We start from the raw sequence: 22,064 nt of genomic DNA, 5'->3' as shown, positions 1-22,064 counted from the left end.
AGAGACCACCAAGGATGCCATAGTTCTCCTCCTCCTCCTCCTCCTCCTCCTCCTCCTCCTCCTCCTCCTCCTCCTCCTCCTCCTCCTCCTCCTCCTCCTCCTCCTCCTCTTCCCCTCCACAAACCCCACTCCCCTCAGCACTGATGATATTACCTAGTCGGGTCATGAAACATCTGCCACCAAGCTCGGAGATCACGAAGGACCACACAGAAAAAACATTATCTCTAGTTGCAAATGCAGGACAATTTCTCTACTTGGTGGTTAAACTGCCAGCAAAGTTCAAGCAAACTCCACCAGAACAGAATCAAAATCTGGAGCATGAATAACTTTTTCCCAGCATCCCCCTTCCCTCATTGGTCGTGCTCATTGGTCAAGATCTTCTCCTACAGAGGTGGGGAGCCCGTGGCCCCTTTATGACTTGTGGACTTCAACTCCCAGAATCCCTTAGCCAGCATGGCCCCTTTGCGACCCATGCACTTCAACTCCCAGAATTCCTGAGCCAGTATGGCTCCCTTTATAACCTTGTGGACTTCAACTCCCAGAATTCCTTAGCCAGCATGGCTCCCTTTACAACCTTGTGCACTTCAACTCCCAGAATTCCTGAGCCAGTATGGCTCCCTTTACAACCTTGTGCACTTCAACTCCCAGAATTCCTTAGCCAGCATGGCTCCCTTTACAACCTTGTGCACTTCAACTCCCAGAATTCCTGAGCCAAAGAGGCTGGCTCAGGAATTCTGGGAGTTGAAGTCCACCGATTGTTAAAGGGCCACTGTTCCCCACACCCCTGTCCTATGAGACCACCAACCATCAATATCTTTGGTAGGAACCGAAGTCTCCACATCACAGAGAAACCCACCCTGCAGAATGCAGTCAGTCAGCTAAGATTTTACTAGGGGGAATTTAATACCACTGAGTTATTTACAATCCAGAGAGGGGCTTTTCCATGTCTAAACCCATCTTCTCCCGGGACAATAAAGGTGGGTTTCATTTCCGTCAGGCAGGAAAGGGTCAGGGGCTCCCACTGAATCTTCGCTGCAGACCATCCCTGAATCCTCGGAAGGGGTTGATTTTTCAAGTCATCTGCAAAGAAAAACGGGAAAGTGACTATGCTAGCTCTGTTTGCAGGTAGTCCTCGACTTACGACTTAAACTGGGTGAAACCAGGCTTAATAGCAGTGATTGGGAGAGGGATCTTGGAGTCTTAGTGGACAACCAGTTAAATATGAGCTAGCAGTGTGCAGCGGCAGCCAAAAAAGCCAATGCAATCCTAAATTTCATTAACAGAGGGATACAATCAAGATCATGTGAGGTACTACTACCACTCTATAAAGCCCTAGTAAGACCACACCTAAAATCCTGCATCAAGCTTTGCTCACCACACTATAAAAAAGACGTTGAGACTCTAGAACCGTGATGGCGAACCTATGGCACGCGTGCCACAGGCGGCACGTGGAACCATGTCGCCTGGCACACCAGCTCAGCTCCGGTGTGCATGCATCGGAGTCTCTGGAGGCTGGGGACAGCAAAAAAGTCACTTCCTGTCCAACCAGAAGTTAGGAAACGGGCTGAGTGGGTGGGGAAGGCTGTTTTTGCCCTCCCCAGATGCATAGAGAGGAACTGGAACCAGGTGAGAAAGAAAAACGGGCCTACCGGGCCATCATGTGCTAGGAGCAGGAGGAAGGGGGGGGTTGCATGCGCGGGGCGAGGTGCATAGAATTATGGGTGTGGGCACACATGCACGCAAACCTCCCCTCCCCCTCCCCTTCCTGGCACGCGATGGCAAAAAGGGTAGCCATCGCTGCTCTAGAACAATGTTTCTCAACCTCTGCCAATTTAAGATGGACGGACTTCAAGCTCCCCAGCCAGCTATGTTTACAGGGGAATTCTGGGAATTGAAGTCCATTCATTTAAAAGTCTTTAAGGTTGAGAATCACTGCTCTAGAAAGAGTGCAGAGAAGAGCAACCAAGACGATTAGGGGACTGGAGGCTAAAACATATGAAGAAAGGTTGCAGGAATTGGGTTTGATGAAAAGAAGGACGAGGGCGCACAAGATAGCAGTCTTCCAATATCTCAGGGCTTGCCACAGAGAGGAAGGGGTCAAGCAAGCTATACTCCAGACAAGGAATCATGGATGGAAACTGATCAAGGAGAGATTCAACCTGGAAATAAGGAGAAACTTTCTAACAGTGAGAAGAATCAACCCATGAAACAGAAGTTGCCTTCAGAAGTTGTGGGAGCTTCATGACTAGAAGCTTTCAAGAAGAGACTGGACTGCCCTCTGTCAGAAATGGTGTAGGGTCTCCTCTTGGGTTGGGGAAAGGGGTTGGACTAGATCAGGGGTCCCCAACCTTTCGGACCCCAAGGACCGCTAAAATTCATAATTTTTAAATCCCGCGGATCACTAATATGATCTGCCTAATGAATGGCTGGGTGGGCATGGCAAGGTGGTCATGTGACTGGGTGGGCGTGGCCAACTCAATGTCACTCACATCGAGGTGCGCCTTGCCAGCCTCTACTCGCCACTCCTTGCCTCCCCGCCCGGGCTCCTTAGGGCCCCAACAGGAGGCAGTTGTTGGAGCTAAGCAGCCACCATGAGAAAGAGTTGGCAAAACAGCTCAATTCAAATTGGATCTGGCTGAGAAGGAGGCTCAGCAGAAGCACCTCACTGAGGACTAGGAGCATAGGCTTTCCAAGCAGAGGGAAGACCTGCAGGAGTGCAAGGCCAGGTACCGGCGCCTGGAGGCTCAGCAGGCTGAGATGGTCAGCCAGTTCCAGGCCATGATGCAGTCCCACTGGAACGAGGCCCTCCGGCTCTTTGCCACCAGCGGCTCTTCCCTCCAGCCTTCACCCAAAGCCCCCCACCAGGAGGCCGAAGCAGACCCCAAGTCGGAATTTCTGCCCCCCTCCGACCCACACAAAAAGACCCCGAAGGGGGAGACTCTCTGCAGCAACACAAACGTTCATTGCACGTATTCAGCCCAGGGGCCGTACTTTGAGGACCGCTGATTTAGCGCAATATACAAAATGCAAATAATTTTTCTGTGGACCACCACAATTTTTTCGCGGACCACCAGTTGGTGACTGCTGGACTAGATGACCTACAAGGTCCCTTCCAACTCTGTTAATCTGTTAATCTTACCTAGTCTGGAATGAAGATGTAGCTGAGGGTACAACCTTTGTAAACGCTTCTCGGCGTAATTTTTGGAAAAACGGGCGTCGCCTTTGAAATCCTTCTTGCTGGTGAACCTGCTGAAAAGACAAGATATGTTTGTCGAGAACGCAGCAATCTCCTTTTGCACGTTTAGAAATCCCAATTATTCAGGTGGCTAACGAAAGATTTGCTAAAAAGGATTTAAAATTATGATTATTATTATTCATTAAAGATGAAAGTCAGTCAACTGATCATTTAAAAATGCATCACAAATACCATTGACTGGTGCTAATGGTCGATACGGGTTGCTGCCAGCATCCTAGGTATCAACCAAATATATTATTATTATTATTATTATTATTATTATTATTATTATTATTATTATTATTATTCATTAAACATGAAACTCAGTCAACTGAACATTCAAAAATGCATCACAAATATTATTGACTGGTGCTAATGGTTGATACGGGTTGCTGCCAGCGTCCTAGGTATCAACCAAGTACCTTCTTAAGATGTACGATGTTCCAGGTAGCGCAGTTTTTTGCAGTTCTGCTGGTGTTATTGCAGGAAGCTGCAATTTGTTGATGTATTTTATAAAATTCTTGGACATGGTACCAAGTGCCCTGATGACAATGTGCATCACTCTTTCATCCGTAGCCGTGTAATTTCGATGACCAGGTCGCGATATTTCATGATTTTTTCCAGTTCTTTTTCTTCGACTCTGGCGTCTCCTGGTACCGCGATGTCAATAAATTGTACATTTCGGGTTTTGACAACTGTGATATCTGGCGTGTTGTGTTCCAAGTGACGATCCGTCTGTATTCGAAAGTCCCACAAGATTCCACAACCTTCTCATTTTCTATACCTTTTCCCACTTTATGTTCCCATGACTTTTTGGATACAGGAAAGTCGTATGTTTTACATAATGTCCAGTGGATTAATTTAGCAACTAGGTCGTGTCTAGCTTTGTAATCAGTTTGTGCGATTTTGCCGCATTCACATATGAAACGTGAAACCGTTTCGACTTTGTTGTTGCAAAGTCGGCAGTTTGGTTTGTCGGTGGATTTTTGTATTTCTTCGCTTTCATGGCATTAGTTTGTAGCGCTTGTTCTTGAGCAGCGAGTATTAAACCTTCCGTTTCTTTCTTGATGGTTCCCATCTTAAGCCATGCCCGTGTAAAGTTGTCATCACATTTTCCTTCAATGTTTTTTTTAAATAAAATTAAACTTTATTGTTAAAAAGAAAAAAAACATTTAAAAACATACAAGTTTCTCTCAATTGAGAAGCAAATTTACATATACAGTACATAAACTTCACCTATTGACTAATTTCCATTATTCTATATAAATATATTATATGTGTTATATGTACATATATACAAACATACAATAAAATATTCCATATTCTATACCTCTGACAGTGCTGTTTTTTGTTATATTAATTTCTTCTAAATTTCATCTCTACCCATTTCCTTTCCTCTGGTTTATCCATTGGTACCATCTATTCCATGTTTCATAATATTTAGAGTCCTCCTTATCCTGTAACTCTAAAGTTAGTCTGTCCATATCTGCGCATGTATATATTTTTTGTATTAATTCCTGGTCCGTTGGCAGTTGATCGCTTTTCCAAAATTGTGCTAGTGCTAATCTTGCCACCGTGATTATATGAAGTATTAGGTATTTTATGTCATTTCGGATGTTCTTTTTGATCATGCCCAATAAAAAATTCTCAGGTTCTAAATCAATTTCACAATCTGTAATTTCTCTTATCCATATTCTTACCTTGTTCCAGTATTTCTTAATGATCGGGCAAAGCCACCAAGCATGGTAAAAGGTTCCCTGTGTTTTTCTGCACTTCCAACAGGCCGGATCTACATTTGGGTACATTTTCGCTATTTTAATGTTTTTTCAAGTGCTGTTCATGCAAAGCTTTGGTTCGCCATCTGTTTAATCTGCCATCCAGCTGTTTTTCCTTATATTCTGCCTTTGTTTCTGTTGATTTTATAATGTTCTCTGTTTTCACAGCCTGCAGCAATTTTTCTGTACTTTGATTCACATAATCATTCAAACTTCGTTTTTCTTCTTCTACAGTTTGATGGATTTGCAATAGTCCTCTGCTCTCTATTTTTCTTGGCAGATACAACCTGTTGATGTCACTTCGTGGATGTAAAGCATGGTACATGTTTAAAAGTTTGCGCGTTTTCCGGTCCAAGTTTTCCAATTCAGACAAAGTCCAGTTGACGATTCCAGCTGACTAGCGTATCACTGGAACTGCCCATGTATTTAATGCCTCTAATTATGTTTCCAGCATTCAGCTTTTATTTTATTTTATTTATTTATTTTATTTTACTGAATTTGTATACCACCCTACCCCCGAAGGACTCAGGGCGGTGAACAGCCATAGAATAAAACATATAAATACAAAATTTAAAATAAACTAAAACGAATTAAATAATTTGGCTGAACAAATTTAAAATATTTAATATTTTGCGGACCCTCCTGATGTATTCCTTTTGCATTGACTCTTTGACTTTTCCATTCAAGATGTTATCTGCTTCCAATATGCCTAGGTATTTGTAACCATCATCCTTTGCTAATGCTTTTGCTATGTTTCCATTTCCCAGTTCTATTCCTTCTATTTTTTTCCATTTTTCCTTGCTGCATGGATAACATAGCACGTTTTTCAAGTCCAAAGTTCATTTTGATGTCGCTGCTGAACAGTTGAACTGTGCTGAGTATTGATTTAAGTTCAGTGGGGCTTTTCACATACATTTTTAAGTCATCCATGTATAGTAGATGGTTTATCTTGCCATGTTGGCTTGAGATTTGGTATCCCAGTTTTGTGTTTTGTAGGATTATTGTCAGTGGAATTAATGCGATGTTGAACAGTAGTGGTGAAAGTGAGTCTCCCTGGAAGATTCCTCGTCTGATGTTCACCAATGTTCTCCCCATTTGCTGTTAGAATGTTTTCCATTTTTGCATCATCATCATCATCATCATTATTATTATTATTATTATTATTATTATTATTATTATTATTATTATTATTACTACTACTATACAAAACACATCAAGAAATTGCAGGTTCCTGCAATAACAACAGCGGAACAGCGTATTTGTGGCACATTTTTAAATGTTTAGTTGAGTGACTTTCATGTTTAATGAATAAAAGAGATAATAATAATAATAATAATAATAATAATAATAATAATAATAATAATAATAATAATAATAATAATAATAATAATAATATCATCATCTCCATATCTAGGATTTCAGTCCAGAAATAAACGCATTTGTGGACATGAAGCATCGACTTCTTAGGAATAACAATGTGGTGATCGAAAAGAGAAAGGAAAAATTAACGTCACTAAAGGGACGTTGATGCGGGATGCTACGACCATCATAAATACGAGTCAGTTGCCAAGCATCTGAATTTTGATCATGTGATCCCGGGGATGCTGCAACGGTCCTAAGTGTGAAACAGGGTCATAAGTCGCTTTTTTTCAGGGCCATTGTAACTTCAAACCGTCACTAAATGAACCATTGTAACTTCAAACCATCACTAAATGAACCGTTGTAAGGTGAGGACTACCTATCAGGGGTCAGCTCGGAAGTATGACCACGTGTCAGGCTTGATTTGGGGCCCAACGTCTCTTAAATTGCTTTAATGAGCGGTGCGGTGGCCTAGAGATAGAGCTCTCACCTCACAATCAGGAGGCGGTGAGTTTGATCCTAAGTAGAGGCAGATATTTCTCTCTCTGGGCGCAATGAGAATTTATCTGCTGAACAAAACTCCGCACTGGTGACAGGAAGGGCATCTGGCCATGAAAACACTCTGCTAGCTCCATTCAGTTGCCCAGACTCCACCCCATAAGGGATTATGGGATCATTAAAAGAGGATGATGATCTCTTAAATTGCTTTAATAGAAAAGAAAAACCAGATAAGATTTTAGAATGTGCTGAAATGGACAGATTAACAAAAGAAATTAAAGAAAAAGAAGAGACAGACTATTATAGAATATGGAATAAATGGTATAAATGGCTGAAGACTAGAAATAAAGAATAAAGATTATTAGGAGAGAAGAGAAGAGTGTCAGCACTTCAACCTGCATTTACTGTAGTGCTGATGTAAGAAGGAGAAGAGGGGGCAGCTGGCAAGAGGACGCTTGACTTCTCACCTACTTATTTTCCCTGAAGATAATATCCCCTAGGAGATGGGATGGGAGGGGGGACATTCCTGGGAGCTGAAGTACTAGATATGGGGAGAGTGATTTGGAAGATGGCCAATGTGATGCCGAGAATTGGGGAATGGAAAGGGAAGGTTTGGGGTCAGGAAGTCAATCGGGGACAGGTTGTCGTGCTTAATAAAATGAAAGATTTCTTCAAAGACTATTTGTTTGGAAATGCAATTTATTTTATTTGAGATGACATCGAAACCTGACTATATGACTATAAAATATATATATAACAAATGTATGGAGTGAAATAAAAATGTATATAACAAGAATGTAGAAATGTATAATATTAAAGATATAAGTAAAATATATAGATCTTTACAGGCGGGAAGGGGGGGAAAAAAGGACAATGGGGGGGGGGGAAGAGAGGAAATGAAATGAAGACATAGGGGGGAAAAGACAAAATAACAGAAGGAAGCCCATGATGAAACGATGCTTAAAGATGATAAGGTATTTATATGTTGTATGTTATGTGAATGTCATATATGTATTATAATAAAATTACAAATTTAAAAAAAAAAAAGAAAAGAAAAGAAAAAACCACAATGCACAGCCTGTAGGATTTGTTACCTTAATTGCGTGGGGATTTTCAGCTTTTTGATTTCCATCCCGGAGGGCACTTTGGATGAGACCCCCACTGGGGGTAAACAGCGGGGGGTTTGATTCCGGAAGCTCTGCGGGAAAGGCTGGGTAGGAAAGGAAGAGAGTCAGTGCCCTCGCAAAGTGGGGGGGGGGGTGTTACATTGGATACAGGCAATCCTCTACTTATGACCATTATTGAGCCCAGAATTATTTATTTTTTATTTTATTTATTTTATTTTGAATTTGTATACCGCCCTTCTCCCTGAGGACTCAGGGCGGTGAACAGCCAAGTAAAAACATAAAGTACAGATATTAAAATACAGTTAAAATATATATATATAAATTTGGCCCCATTAATTAAAAACAATAAACAAAACACTTAAAAACACTTAAAAAATTAGGCCAGCCCGGCTTGCTGGAAAAGGAAGGTTTTAAGGGCACGGCGGAAGGCACAATTATGGTCATAAATTGTGGTTAGTTCTTAAGTGGGTCACCATATGGCGGTGCCCAGTTTTACAATCTTTTCGGCGGCGGTCGTTAAGTGAATCCAATGTCCACGATGGGCAGTATTTGAGCAGAAACAGATGAAAAAAAGTTAATTAATTGTGGTCGCGTGTGCATGGGATGGCCATAAATGTGGACTTGTGGTCGGGGACCCAACATGGAATCATGGGACCGGGAGGGTGGCGGTTGGAACTTTGAATATGAGCCTTAAGGAGCTCTGTCATAACGACTTAAGTAGGTCTGTCATAACTTCGAATGGTCACTAAAGCGGCCAGTCATAAGTTGAGGACTACCTGTATCTTTCCAGGCTGTGCAATATTCACACACAGACACACACACAACCCCTAATCCTTCTCTTACCATTCTGTGCAGCAGGCTATGTAAGCCACCAAACTGATTTTTGTTCATCCAAGTTTAGGATTAAAACGGGGGGTTGGACTAGATGACCTCTAGGGTCCCTTCCAGCTGTTATTCTGTAAGTGTGTTGTTGAACCAATCCCAAAAGGGATACAGCCACTCTCTGGATTCCCTCCTATTAAATGGGAGGGGACATCTTTCTTTCTTTCTTTCTTTCTTTCTTTCTTTCTTTCTTTCTTTCTTTCTTTCTTTTCTTTTCTTTTCTTTTCTTTTCTTTCTTTTTCTTTCTCTCTCTCTCCCTCGCTTCTCTCTCTCCCTCCCTTCCTTCTTTTCCTTCCTTCTTTCCTTCTGTTCTTTATTTCCCTTCTTTTCCTTCCTCTCCCACCCTCCCTTCCCTTCCTTCCTTTCCATTCTTTTCCTTCCTTCCCACTTACCTAACTTCCCCTTCCTTCCTTCCTTCCTTCCTTCCTAACTTTCCCTAACTTACTTACTTACTTCCTGCCTGCCTACCTACCTAACTTCCCCTTCCTTCCTCTTTCTGTTCTTTTCCATCCTTCCTTCCTTTGTTCCTAACTTCCTTTCTAGCTTCCTCTAACTAACTTACTTACTTCCTGCCTGCCTGCCTGCCTACTTAACTTCCCCCTCCTTTCTATTCTTTTCCTTCCTTCCTTCCTTCCTTCCTTCCTTCCTTCCTTCCTTCCTTCCATTCCTTCCTTCCTATCTAATTTTCCCTTCATTCCTTTCCTTTCCCTTCCCTTCCTTTCCTTCTTCCCTTTTTCCTTCCTTCTTCCTTTCCTTCCCTTCCTCTTCCCTTTTTCCTTCCTTCCTCCGTTCCTTCCTTCCTTACTTCCTGCCTACCTAACTTCCCCTTCCTTCCTCTTTCTATTCCTTTCCTTCCTTCCTACTTGCCTAACTTCCCCTAACTTCCTGCCTGCCTGCCTGCCTGCCTAACTTCCCCTTCCTTCCTCTTTCTGTTCTTTTCCATCCTTCCTTCGTTCCTAACTTCCTTTGTAGCTTCCCCTAACTAATTAACTTAGTTACTTCCTGCCTGCATACCTACCTAACTACCTAACTTCCCCTAACTTCCTTCCTTCCTGCCTGCCTGCCTGCCTACTTAACTTCCCCCTCCTTTCTATTCTTTTCCTTCCTTCCTTCCTTCCTTTCTTCCATTCCTTCCTTCCTACCTACCTAACTTTCCCTTCATTCCTTTCTTTTCCCTTCCGTTCCTTTCCTTCTTCCCTTTTTCCTTCCTTCCTCCGTTCCTTACTCACTTACTTCCTGCCTGCCTGCCTGCCTAACTTCCCCTTCCTTCCTCTTTCTATTCCCTTCCTTCCTTCCTTCCTTCCTTCCTACTTGCCTAACTTCCCCTAACTTCCTGCCTGCCTGCCTGCCTAACTTCTCCTTCCTTCCTCTTTTTGTTCTTTTCCATCCTTCCTTCCTTCGTTCCTAACTTCCTTTCTAGCTTCCCCTAACTAATTAACTTACTTACTTCCTGCCTGCCTGCCTACTTAACTTCCCACTCCTTTCTATTCTTTTCCTTCCTTCCTTCCGTCCTTCCTTCCTTCCTTCCTTCCATTCCTTCCTTCCTTCCTACATACCTAACTTTCCCTTCATTCCTTTCCTTTCCCTTACCTTCCTTTCCTTCTTCCCTTTTTCCTTCCTTCCTCCTTTCCTTTCCTTCCCTCCCTTTCCTTCTTCCCTTTTTTATTCCTTCTTCCTTTCCTTTCCTTCTTCCCTTTTTCCTTACTTCCTCCTTTTCTTTCCTTCCCTCCCTTTCCTTCTTCCCTTTTTTATTCCTTCTTCCTTTCCTTTCCTTTCCTTTCCTTCTTCCCTTTTTCCTTCTTTCCTCCTTTCCTTCCCTTCCCTTCCCTCTTCCCTTTTCCTTCCTTCCTCCGTTCCTTCCTTCCTTACTTACTTACTTCCTACCTACCTACCTAACTTTCCCTTCATTCCTTTCCTTTCCCTTCCCTCCCTTTCCTTTTTCCCTTTTTTATTCCTTCTTCCTTTCCTTTCCTTCTTCCCTTTTTCCTTCCTTCCTCCTTTCCTTCCCTTCCTTTCCTTCTTCCCTTTTTTATTCCTTCTTCCTTTCCTTCTTTTCTTTCCTTTCCTTTCCTTCCCTTCCCTTCCCTTCCCTTCCCTTCCCTTTCCTTTCCTCTCCTTCCCTTCCTTCTTCCTTTCCTTTCCTTTCCTTTCCTTTCCTTTCCTTTCCTCTCCTTCCCTTCCTTCTTCCTTTTCTTTCCTTTCCTTTCCTTTCCTTTCCTCTCCTTCCCTTCCTTCTTCCTTTCCTTTCCTTTCCTTTCCTTTCCTTTCCTTTCCTTTCCTTTCCTTTCCTTTCCTCTCCTTCCCTTCCTTCTTCCTTCCCTTCCCTTCCCTTCCCTTCCCTTCCCTTCCCTTCCCTTCCCTTTCCTTTCCTTTCCTCTCCTTCCCTTCCTTCTTCCTTTCCTTTCCTTTCCTTTCCTTTCCTCTCCTTCCCTTCCTTCTTCCTTTCCTTTCCTTTCCTTTCCTTTCCTTTCCTTTCCTTTCCTCTCCTTCCCTTCCTTCTTCCTTTCCTTCTTCCCTTTTCCCTTCCTTCTTCCTTTCCTTTCGTTTCCTTTTGTTTCCTTTTGTTTCCTTCCCTTCCCTTCCCTTCAATCCTTCCCCTTCCATCCATCCTTCCATCTATTTTCACCTGTCGGGTGAAAGGGCCGAGTCCCCTTACCCTCCTGGACAAATCCTTGGGGAAGTACTGGAAGGGGGTGGCGAGGTGCTGGCCAGAAACGAGCAGAGGGAAAGGGTTGTTGGTGACGATCAGGGCTGTCTTGTCCTGGTTGAATTCCGAAGATCTCAACATGACGGCAATTTCTCTCCGGTGATGTTCCAAGCGCTCTTGGAATTCCGCGTCAGTCGGAGGGATAAAATACTGCGTCTGCGAAGAGACGGGAAAAGCTGGTGAGAAGGAAAGGCAGCTGTTCGAGGGTCTCCAAAATTAGGATTTGAGGTCGCTGGGAGGAAGGGAAGAAGCGTTCGAGGTCAAAAAAGTCAAAATGGCACCTATGGCAGGAGGACTAAAGTCCGCCCCCTTTAGGCCTGAAGGGGGCGGGGCTTGGATTCCCCCGTTCGTGGTGCCCGGTTTGACTCTCCCATGACAGACCCCCTACAAGTAGTTCTCGGCTTACAACAGTTCATTTAGTGACCGTTGGAAGTTACAACGGCACTGCAAAAACTGACTTATGACCGTTTTCCCCACACGACCGTAACAGCATTCCCGTGGGTCATGTGATCAAAATTATGACGGTCGCCGTGTCCAAGTGCCAGCTTTTGACAAGCCAAGTCAATGGAGAAGCCGTCGTAAGTGTGAAAAAAACGGTCGTAAGTCCCTTTTCTTAGGGCCCTGTTTTAAAAATGTTTTATTAGTACAAAAAAACCTCAATATCTATCTGAACGACATGTTGTCTGGGAACAATTAATTTTGAATAGAAAAAACAAAAATCATAATAGTAATCACAGCACATATCAGTAATAATCACATTGTAATAGTATGATTAGCTTATCCATACTAAACAATTTTCAGGGTATAATCAATTATTCTCTTAATCTTTTTTAGTTTCTAACCTCAGTTTTTTCTGTTAGTTAGCCATTGGTAAAAACAAGTCCCATGTTAAAAATTATTTAATTCCTTTTAAACTGTTTTAAATTTTATATGTGTTCGTTTTTATTTTCGGCTGTGCACCGCCCTGAGTCCTCCAGGAGAAGGGCGGTATAAAAAATTAAATAAATAAATAAAAAGTATTCTATTTCTTCCTTTTCTTTTAAGTGTTAAATCTATCCATCTCAGCACCTTCTAATATTTTTATTTTATTTAAAACACTTTCCTCTGCAGACGGTCACTAAACGAGCCGCTGTAAGTCGAGGACTACTGGTGAACTTCCAAAATGGCCACTCCATTTTGTGTCCACAGAAGTCTCTGGGTTGGAGAACGCAGTTGCAAGCAAAGTGGGGTGACATGAAAAAGCTGGATCCTTTACCCCCTTTCCTGAAAGGTCAACAAGGGTGCTTATCAGAGGTGGGATTCAGCCGGTTGGGGTGAATCGGATGCTACTTTTACATCTGGTTCATCGAACCGGTAGTTGCAAGGACTGGCTGGCTCCGACCACTCCGCCCCTCCCAGGAGTCTCCACGTGGCCTGTTTTGGATGCCAGGTAAGCACAGGGCTCACATGGAGGTTCTGGGAGGAAGAAAAATGGGCCTCCTGGAAGTTCGGAAACGGGCCCGTTTCCGGCCTCCAGAGGGCCTCCGGAGCCCAGGGGAGGCTGTTTTCACACTCCCCGCCATCGCCGCCATAGTGCAGGAGGCCGAGTAGGCCATGCCCATCATAGCCACGCCCACCCAGCAACTGAGCAGAGAACCAGTTGCTAAAATTTTTTAATCCCACCTTTGGTGGTTCTCCTATATTCTCTCCCCACATTTCCCTTTCAATCCTGCTCTGATTCTACCCCATTCCTTAATCCAGTCCTTAAAACGCATTATCCCATTTCCTTGTCCCAAAAGAGCTTTTTCACGAGGCAACTGGACTTTCTTATTTTCCTTTGAAGACGTTTGTTAAGCAGGCAACATCGTCTCTCTCCAGTCTACAACAAAGTCCTTAAAAAGGTTCCAAGGAGCTTCCATACCGTAAGAAGAAAAATCCAGTCGGGTTCCAAAAAAATACGCTGGAAATAAAAAGGAGCCCTCCGTTTATTGGGTTTTCCAGAAACTTCAGTGACAGCAACATGTTTCTGGAGTGGCTGACAAAATAACGGAATGAGTGGATGGATTTTTAGAGGGTTCTGGGGTTTGGTGGTTGAGATGCTCCAGGGGGGGGTTATAATTTAGTGAGCCTTGTGTCTTTTGCTATTCTAATGGTGGTGAATAAATCCGATTATGTCCTAAAGGTCGTGTCCTGTCCTTGGAATTTGGGGTGTGTGTGTGTGTAAATTCTTAATCCCATCATCTTCAGCCTTCTGTGGGAGCTGTGGCTCAACGTGTTTTATGAATAGGATAGGCTGGCTTTTTTAATAGGTATAAAATATCCATTTCTAAAAACTTGAGGCTTCTACTTGAGGCTATGGCAGGAAGACTGGGGCTGCTTTCTGCCTTTGTTAAAAAAAAATCTCCATTTCTCCTTTTTGGGGAAATATAATATTCTGCCTCTTTTAATATCCCCCAAAATATTTCATTCTCTGGGGGAGGGGGCTTCTTGCAACATCCACTTTCATTACTCAGGGGTCTCTGAGGACCCAGATAAACCTCCAAGCGGCCTCAATGACTCTCAAAAAGAGTGCAAATGACCAGCTGTCTGCAAGGAATATCAATCCTTCCATTCCCCACCATCCAGTCAGAACTGAGGAAGCTTGGCTGGAAGAAATGATACAGCTACGTATTGAATTTAAACCAGAGTTGTTCCTATTGGGTATCCTTCCTGACAAAATAAGTAAGAAAAATATTTACCTGATTATACATGTAATAACAACTGCAAGAATTGTTTATGCTCAAAATTGGAAAGCAGAGAAAATACCTTTGGAAGAAGAAGTAATACAATTTTTTTTTTTTTTAGATTGTGCAGAAATGAATAGATTCACTTTGATGATTAAGGATAGGGAAGAGTTAGAATACTTTAAGATATGGAATTACTTTTATCGCTGGTTGGAAAAGAGATACCAATGATTAATTTTATAATTATGTATAAAAACTCGACGACTAAGAATATTGTTTTAGCAATGAATTGTTATAATGGTTTGGATGAAGATCAAGATAGAAGAAACTTAGGGAAGAAGAAGAAGAATTTTGGAAGATAACACCGAGATGTCACAGAGAAGGGATGACTGATGTTCTGTCCCCAACCACACGCACACACACCAACAGACGTTCAAGAGTTAAAGACCAAACCAGCCGGCAAAATCCTTTTCCTTATGATAACGGAACTTGGCAACAACCTAGTGGCTGCCTGCCAAGAGTTTATTATTTACAAAGAGGAGAGATAACTTCTCCCCACTCCTGGTACATCAAAAGAAACAGCTCAATAATTACGGAGTCAATCAAGTCCAGAGTTAATCCAGCAAAGTCTATAGCCAAAAGTCTGGCAATGCAGAATGGCATGGAAGCTTTCAGCTTTGTTCGTCACAAGGTTTGACTGGCCACCACGCTCCCTTTTATACCCTGTGGGGTGTGGTCCAATGACTCAGCCTAATCTCGGGCACGCCTTTTCTTCTGTTGCACGCGCTTATCTCTGCGACGCTGGCGTGGATCCAGCCAAGACTCATTACCCTCATCACTGTCCACCTGTGGCTGCGTGGACGTGCTTGGCCCCGGCCCTATCTCTTGCCCTTGGGCGGACACCGAAGGCATTGCCAGAGAGGAGGGTACTGGAGAGGGAGGCCTTCCCAACTCCTCTCCTTCACTCTCGGAGTCCTCTCCTGCCAATGACACAGGCTCAGGTAACGGAGCCACAACACCTGATGTATTATTAAATGTTTGTTTGTCTCAAAAATTTTTAAAAAAACTTTAAAAAAAAAAAGAACTGAGGAAGCTTCCTGGATGAGAAGCGAAATGTCTTCCAAAGAAAAAAAACGCCCAGAAAGTCCAGTTGCCTCTTGAAAAAGCGCATTTGGGACAACCATGACCTGGATGACTGAGAATCTCCATAAACATCCCATTTCTTTGATTTGGAGAGAAACCTGGGCATCTTCTTCCCTTGTGAGTGATCTCCAGTGATCCTTTCTTTTCTCTCTTGTCTGAAGACTGGGCTGGATTGCTTAACCAATCAGTTGCCTTGGCTTTGGCCCAGGCATTGTGAGGTGCCACCCAGTGGTAAGATAAAAATAATTTAACAACCGGTTCTCTGCCCTAATGACCGGAGGGTGGGCGTGGCCATGGTGGGCGTGGCCAGGGAGTGTGACAGGCAGCACTCGGCCTCCTGCACCCCCCTGGGAGCAAAAATGGGCCACTGGGGAGGGCGCATTTATTTATTTATTTTATTTTTATTGAATTTCTATACCGCCCTTCTCCCGAAGGACTCAGGGCGGTGTACAGCCAGAAATAAAAGCATGACAATAGAAAAATTAAAAACAAGTTAAAACAATTAAATCAACTGGCCGAAAATTCTAATAAAACAACCCATTAAAAAAGTAAAAATACTATTATTATTTAGGCCAGCCCTGCTTGTTGGAATAGTTTTTAGGGCACGGCGAAAGGTACGCAGGTCGGTAATCCTACGAATCTCCGGGGGGAGCTCATTCCAGAGGGTAGGGGCCCCCACAGAGAAGGCTCTCCCCCTGGGGGTCGTCAGCCGGCATTGTCTAGCTGACGGCACCCAGAGGAGCCCCTCTCTGTGGGAGCGTACCGGTCGATGGGAGGCTATCGGTGGCAGAAGGCGGTCTCGTAGATACCCAGGTCCCATGCCATGGAGCGCTTTAAAGGTGGCAACCAACACCTTGAATCGCACCCGGAAGACCACCGGGAGCCAATGCAGCTCGCGCAGGAGCGGTGTTACATGGGAGCGTTGGGTCGCTCCCATAATTACCCATGCGGCCGCATTCTGGACCAGTTGGAGCCTCCGGGTGCTCTTCAAGGGGAGCCCCATGTAGAGAGCGTTACAATAGTCCAGAGGGGAAGTGACGAGGGCGTGAGTGACTGTGCATAAGGAGTCCCGATCCAGAAAGGGACGCAACTGGTAAATCAGGTGAACATTGCACCCCCGTGCCCCCTTTTGGGCCTAGTAGACCTCCCTGCACTTACCTAGGAGCCAAAAAGGGGCACGTGGGAACTCCTAGAAGGGGTGGGGCACAGAGGAGAGGGGAGGGGCCAGCCAGCAATTTAACAAGCAGTTCGTCCGAACTCACCCGAACCGGCTGAATCCCACAGTGGTGCCACCTCACAATGCACCTCACAAGTGAAGAAGTTTCTTGGATGAGAAGCGAAACGTTTTCAAGAAAAAAAACCTAAGAAATTCCAGATGCCTTTCGAAAAGCGCCATTGGGACTCCACCATGCGCTTACTCTGTATAAGCACAAAAGCTGAGGAGGAATTTGGGGGAACTTCAACCCTACATGAAGAAGGATTGAGTTGAGACAGACATTATCTAACCCAGTTTCTCGACCTTGGACATTTGAAAGATGGGTGAACTTCAATTCCCAGAATTCTCCAGCTGCCTCAGACACTTTAAGATGGGTAGTGGACTTCAGCTCCTAGAATTCCCAAAATATCTCAACAACTTGAAGATGGGTACTGGACTTCAACTCCCAGAATTCTCCAGCTGCCTCACCAATTTTAAGATGGGTGGACTTCAACTCCCAGAATTCCACAGCCATCTCAAATAACCTGCAGATGGATGAATTTCCACTCCCAGAATTCCCCAGCTGAATTTTTTTTTTTTATTTATTTATATGCCGCCCTTCTCCGAAGACTCAGGGCGGCTTACAATGTGCTCAGCAATAGAATTCAACAACTTGGAGATGGATGGACTTCAACTCCCAGAATTCCCCAGCTGTTGCAACAATTTGAAGACCAGTGGACTTCAAGTCCCAGAATTCCACAGCTCTCTTAAGAACTGGAAGAGAGGTGAACTCAAAACTCCAATAACTTCCCAGCCATCTCGGCAACTTTAAGACATGTGAACCGCAAGTCCCAAAATTCCCCAGCCAGCTGGGAGTTGAAGTCCTCACCTTTTAAGGTTGCCAATGTTGGAAAACACCTGATGGAACCAAAATTAGATTTTGGAAAGAACATTTTCGGAGCAGGGTCGAACTTCACTCTTGGGAATGACCGATGCTTTATGAAAACAACTATTCACTGTACAATGAGACTAATAAACAAAATTTTCCTTCCTTCAATTTTTTTTTTTTTAAAAAAAAGATTTTTATTTACCAGATTCGGATGGGGAGAGAAATGCACCTCGTGCGTCAAATAGAAACTCATTGTGCACCAATTTCAACCTGTAAATAAAATAAATATTGTAAATATTTTCCCCCCTGGTTGGAATTAAATTCCATTAAAATCTTTATTTCAAGCTGGAAGAAAGATGCAGGAGAAATGAACGGGAGGCAGGCTGCAGTTAGAAAGGAGGTCTCTATTTATTGAGGAATCAGAAGCGAAGTGGCACAACAATTGGTTCTGGGACAGCTGACAAAACAGTCTGGTGAGTGGAGGGGTTATGTGGTTCTGGGGCAGTGATGGCTAACTGTTTTGCCGTCACGTGCCAAAAGCGGGGGAGCGCAGGCGGTTTGCGCGTGTGTGTGTCCACACCCATAATTCAATGCTTCCCCGCCCGGGGGGGGCTAGAAGGGACCTTGGAGGTCTTCTAGTCCAACCCCCTGCTCAAGCAAGAGACCCCTCCCCCATTTCAGACAAATCATTGTCCTGCCCCTTTTCAAAAAAACTCCCGTACAACTTCTGGTGGCAAACTGTTCCACTGGCTAATTCTTCTCACTGTCAGGAAGTTTCTCCTTAATTTCCAAGACTCTCTGAAATCTCCTGAGGGTGTCGCGGGATTAAAACAGCGAGAAACTTGCCTTCCTGCCTGGATGGTCTATCCCAAAATGCTAGTTTCCCCTTTGTTTAATGTCTGTTTTATTATTTTATTTCGGTTTTGATATATATATATATATAGCCACTAGCACTGGAAGGCTGCCGTGGATTTAACAAAAGAAAAGAAAGCAAAACCATGGTTTACACAAATGGGAAACTTCCTGACATTTTAAATAAGTCCCAGTCTTCATTTTAATTTTTTATATTCACATGCAAACACACCCATGCACACATAAGAATATACACACACACCTATATATGTTTGCGTGTGTATATACATAATACACATGAACATACTCATGTACACATATGACTATATACACCAGTGTTTCTCAACCTTGGAAGCTTGAAGATGGGTGGACTTCAACTCCCAGAATCCCCCAGCCAGCAACGCTGGCTGGGGGATTCTGGGAGTTGAAGTCCACCCATCTTCAAGCTACCAAGGTTGAGAAACACTGATATACACAAACTTATTTGCATGGGCCTATATAGATAGCTTTCGCCTTACAATGTTTCATTTAATGACCGCTCCAACCTACAATGGCGCTGAAAAAAGTGACTTATGACCATTTTTCACACTTATGACCCTTGCAGCATCCCCCTGGTCAAAATTCAGCCGCTTCACTTAACAGCCGTAGCAAGAAAGGTCGTAAAATGGGGCAAAACTCACTTAACCCACGTCTCATTTAACAATAACATTCTACCACACTTATGGCTGTTGCAGCATTCTCCTGGTCACACGATTGGGGCGATTGGCAACTGGTTTATATTTATGGCGGTCGCAGTGTCCCGGGGGTCACGTGATCCCTGTTTGCGGCCTTCTGACAAGCAAAGTCCACGGGGAAGCCCAGATTCACTCAACAACTGTGTGACTAACTTAACAACTGTGGTGATTCACTTAACAAATGTTGGCCAGGAAGGTCGTAAAATGGGGCAAAACTCACTTAATAATAATGTTTGTGTGGCAGTCAACATTTTGGACTCAATTGTGGTTGTAAGTGGAGGATTATCTGTGTAAACCCAGCTGGGAACAGAAATAGCATAACAATAATATAATAGTAGAGTGTGTATGTGTATATATATATATATATCTGTCTGTCTGTCTGTCTATCAATCTATCTACTATCTATCAATCCATCCATCCATCTAGCTGCTATCTATCTATCTGCTCTCTCTCTCTCTCTCTCTCTCTATCTGCTATCTATCATCTATATCTATCATCTATCTATCTATCTGCTATCAATCAATCTATCTATCATCTATCTTTCTATCTGCTATCTATCTATCAATCCATCCATCCATCTATCTATCTGCTATCTATCTATCATCTATATCTATCATCTATCTATCTATCTATCTATCTATCTATCTATTTGCTATCAATCAATCTATCAATCTATCATCTATCTATCTGCTATCTATCAATCCATCCATCCATCTATCTATCTGCTATCTATCTATCATCTATATCTATCATCTATCTATCTATCTATCTATCTATCTATCTATCTATCTATCTATCTATTTGCTATCAATCAATCTATCAATCATCTATCTATCTGCTATCTATCAATCCATCCATCCATCTATCTATCTGCTGTCTATCATCTATATCTATCATCTATCTATCTATCTGCTATCAATCAATCTATCTATCTATCATCTATCTATCTGCTATCTATGTGCTCTCTCTCTCTATCTATCTATCTGCTGTCTATCTATCATCTATATCTATCATCTATCTGCTATCAATCAATCAATCAATCTATCTATCATCTATCTATCTGCTATCTATCAATCCATCCATCCATCTATCTATCTGCTATCTATCTGCTCTCTCTCTCTCTATCTGCTATCTATCTATCATCTATATCTATCATCTATCTATTTATTTATCTGCTATCTATCAATCAATCAATCTATCATATATCTATCTGCTATCTATCAATCCATCCATCCATCTATCTGCTATCTATCTATCTGCTATCTATCAATCTCATCTATCTATCATCCATCTATCTATCTGCTATTTATCTATCATCTATCTATCATCTATATCTATCATTCTCTCTCTCTCTCTCTCTCTCTCTCTCTCTCTCTCTCTCTCTAATCTAGAATCACTGTTTTCTGTTGTTTAATTCTCCCACCTCATCCGTGTCTTTCATTGTTTGATCTCTTGCTTTCTGACATATCGCCTGTCCCGAATGTATATATCATTTGTTTCTGCCCCCTATAAAACTACTCAATCCCCTTTAAGAGACACTTAAACTCTCTCTCTCTCTCTCTCTGTTCCTCCCTCCCTCCTCCCCTCCCCACCTCTCTCATTCAAGGATCAGTTTCATATCAGTGGCATGCCAAACTCAGGATGTTGAACTTTAAAGGTAACAATTAAAAGTCACTGGAAATCTAATGAACTAATTAACCGAGCTTGGCAAGCTGTGTGAACCCAAGCCAAAGTTGCAGACGAATCAGAAATGCCCAAAACAGGAGCAAACTTCACCTGGACAGGTAGAGAAAAGAATTTGGAACAATCTTAAGCCGGTGAGGAGCAGAAGAACTTCAAGAGAACGCCTCAAGATTTGAGACGGTCTGGAGATCTAGGTGAATCCAGTGACATCCTTAACCGCAATCTAAGGTACTTCATTTGTGGACATGAGGTGTGTCCACCACACCTTCTGTCAATTTGGGGGAGGAGGATTGTGAGTCAGCCATCTCCATTTAGTTTAGGAGCGACAGTTGGGACTGTTATAGGAAGATTTGCAAGATTCCACTTATGGAACAGCGGACTTCTGCTCTGTGACACAGATTCATAGAACTGTGGAATCAGAAAGGGCTACAGGGCAGGTGTCACCCAACTCAACTTTCCAGTCTGTTAGGATATGGTTTGAGCCTAACAAGTTGTCCAGGCCATGTATGTGTACTGTAACACATATCTGTATCTGTATCTAAAAATGTATTATGTGACTTTAAAGTTTTCCTGCTGATTCATTGTAATGCTGGGTCATGCTGTAATTAGTTGTGAACGTATTTAAGTAAGGTACTGTAACGTATTCAGTTTGATGATATGCTACCATTGTGTGAGGAGTGCTACCCATTGTGCTATCATCGTTGGATGGATCTGCTACCGTCGTGGTTTGTGAACCAGAGTGAGTTTGTTATTCTACCCAACTGCTGTTTGTGTGGTAAGGAGCCTTGGTAGTACAGTGGTTTAAAGCACCCTGTTATTAACACAGCTGCCTGCAATTACTGCAGGTTCGAATCTCACCAGGCTCAAGGTTGACTCAGCCTTCCATCCTTTCTAAGGTAGGTGAAATGAGGACCCAGTTGTGGGGGCAATAAGCTGACTTTGTATAAATATACAAAAGGATGAAGGCTATTGCTTAACGCATTGTAAGCCGCCCTGAGTCTCCGGAGAAGGGCGGCATATAAATCAAATTAAAAAAAAAAAAGATTTTATATCACTGGACTGATTTAACTGGCAAAGACTTGGATTGATTTAAAGACTATGAGATTGTTTTTTCACTACAAAGTAAACTTTTGATAAACCAGTTTGCACATCTCTTATTCATTGCTCTCAGCAACGTTTCTCTGTGCTCTACACTCTGCTGGTTGGTAACACAACAACAATATCCTTAACACAGTCCATTCAAGCATCCGTGAGAGATGACTTATTATTAACAGAATAACAAC

The 22,064-nt window shown here is 42.9% G+C and overlaps 1 protein-coding gene across 4 annotated transcripts; it reads right to left on the bottom strand.

Moving 5' to 3' along the window:
* Nucleotides 1-884: 884 nt before the first annotated feature.
* Nucleotides 885-21,137, bottom strand: TSGA13 (testis specific 13). 4 transcript variants are annotated; one of them, XM_034406916.3, is made up of 6 exons: nucleotides 20,875-21,137; nucleotides 17,715-17,782; nucleotides 11,533-11,739; nucleotides 7,962-8,077; nucleotides 3,140-3,249; nucleotides 885-1,080 (listed from the first exon to the last, which is right to left on the bottom strand). In XM_034406916.3, the coding sequence occupies exons 2-6, from the start codon at nucleotides 17,763-17,765 to the stop codon at nucleotides 890-892; spliced, it is 675 nt and encodes a 224-aa protein (XP_034262807.2). In that variant the 5' UTR covers nucleotides 17,766-17,782; nucleotides 20,875-21,137; the 3' UTR covers nucleotides 885-889. The 4 variants fall into 4 exon arrangements, with proteins under 4 accessions (XP_034262807.2, XP_034262805.2, XP_034262806.2 ...); XM_034406914.3 differs by having other exon boundaries at nucleotides 11,503-11,739; nucleotides 20,875-21,135; XM_034406915.3 differs by having other exon boundaries at nucleotides 3,140-3,246; nucleotides 11,503-11,739; nucleotides 20,875-21,135.
* Between the last annotated feature and the right edge of the window lie 927 nt (nucleotides 21,138-22,064).

Source organism: Pantherophis guttatus, chromosome 7 (assembly GCF_059756535.1).
Source record: "Pantherophis guttatus breed Tessera chromosome 7, ASM5975653v1, whole genome shotgun sequence".
NCBI classification, from domain to species: domain Eukaryota; kingdom Metazoa; phylum Chordata; class Lepidosauria; order Squamata; family Colubridae; genus Pantherophis; species Pantherophis guttatus.
Note: the sequence above shows the minus strand (reverse complement) of the source record. Positions and strands in the feature narration are given on the sequence as shown.

What these genes read in the sequence shown, in the direction of transcription:
- TSGA13 (XM_034406914.3), bottom strand. Translation starts at nt 17,765, where the DNA reads ATGAGTTTCTATTTGACGCACGAGGTGCATTTCTCTCCCCATCCGAAT. An exon ending in TCTCTCCCCATCCGAATCTG is followed by an intron (nt 11,740 to 17,714) that starts GTAAATAAAAAT and finishes GTCTCTTCGCAG; the next exon opens with ACGCAGTATTTTATCCCTCC. An exon ending in ACATCTTCATTCCAGACTAG is followed by an intron (nt 1,081 to 3,139) that starts GTAAGATTAACA and finishes TTTTCTTTGCAG; the next exon opens with ATGACTTGAAAAATCAACCC.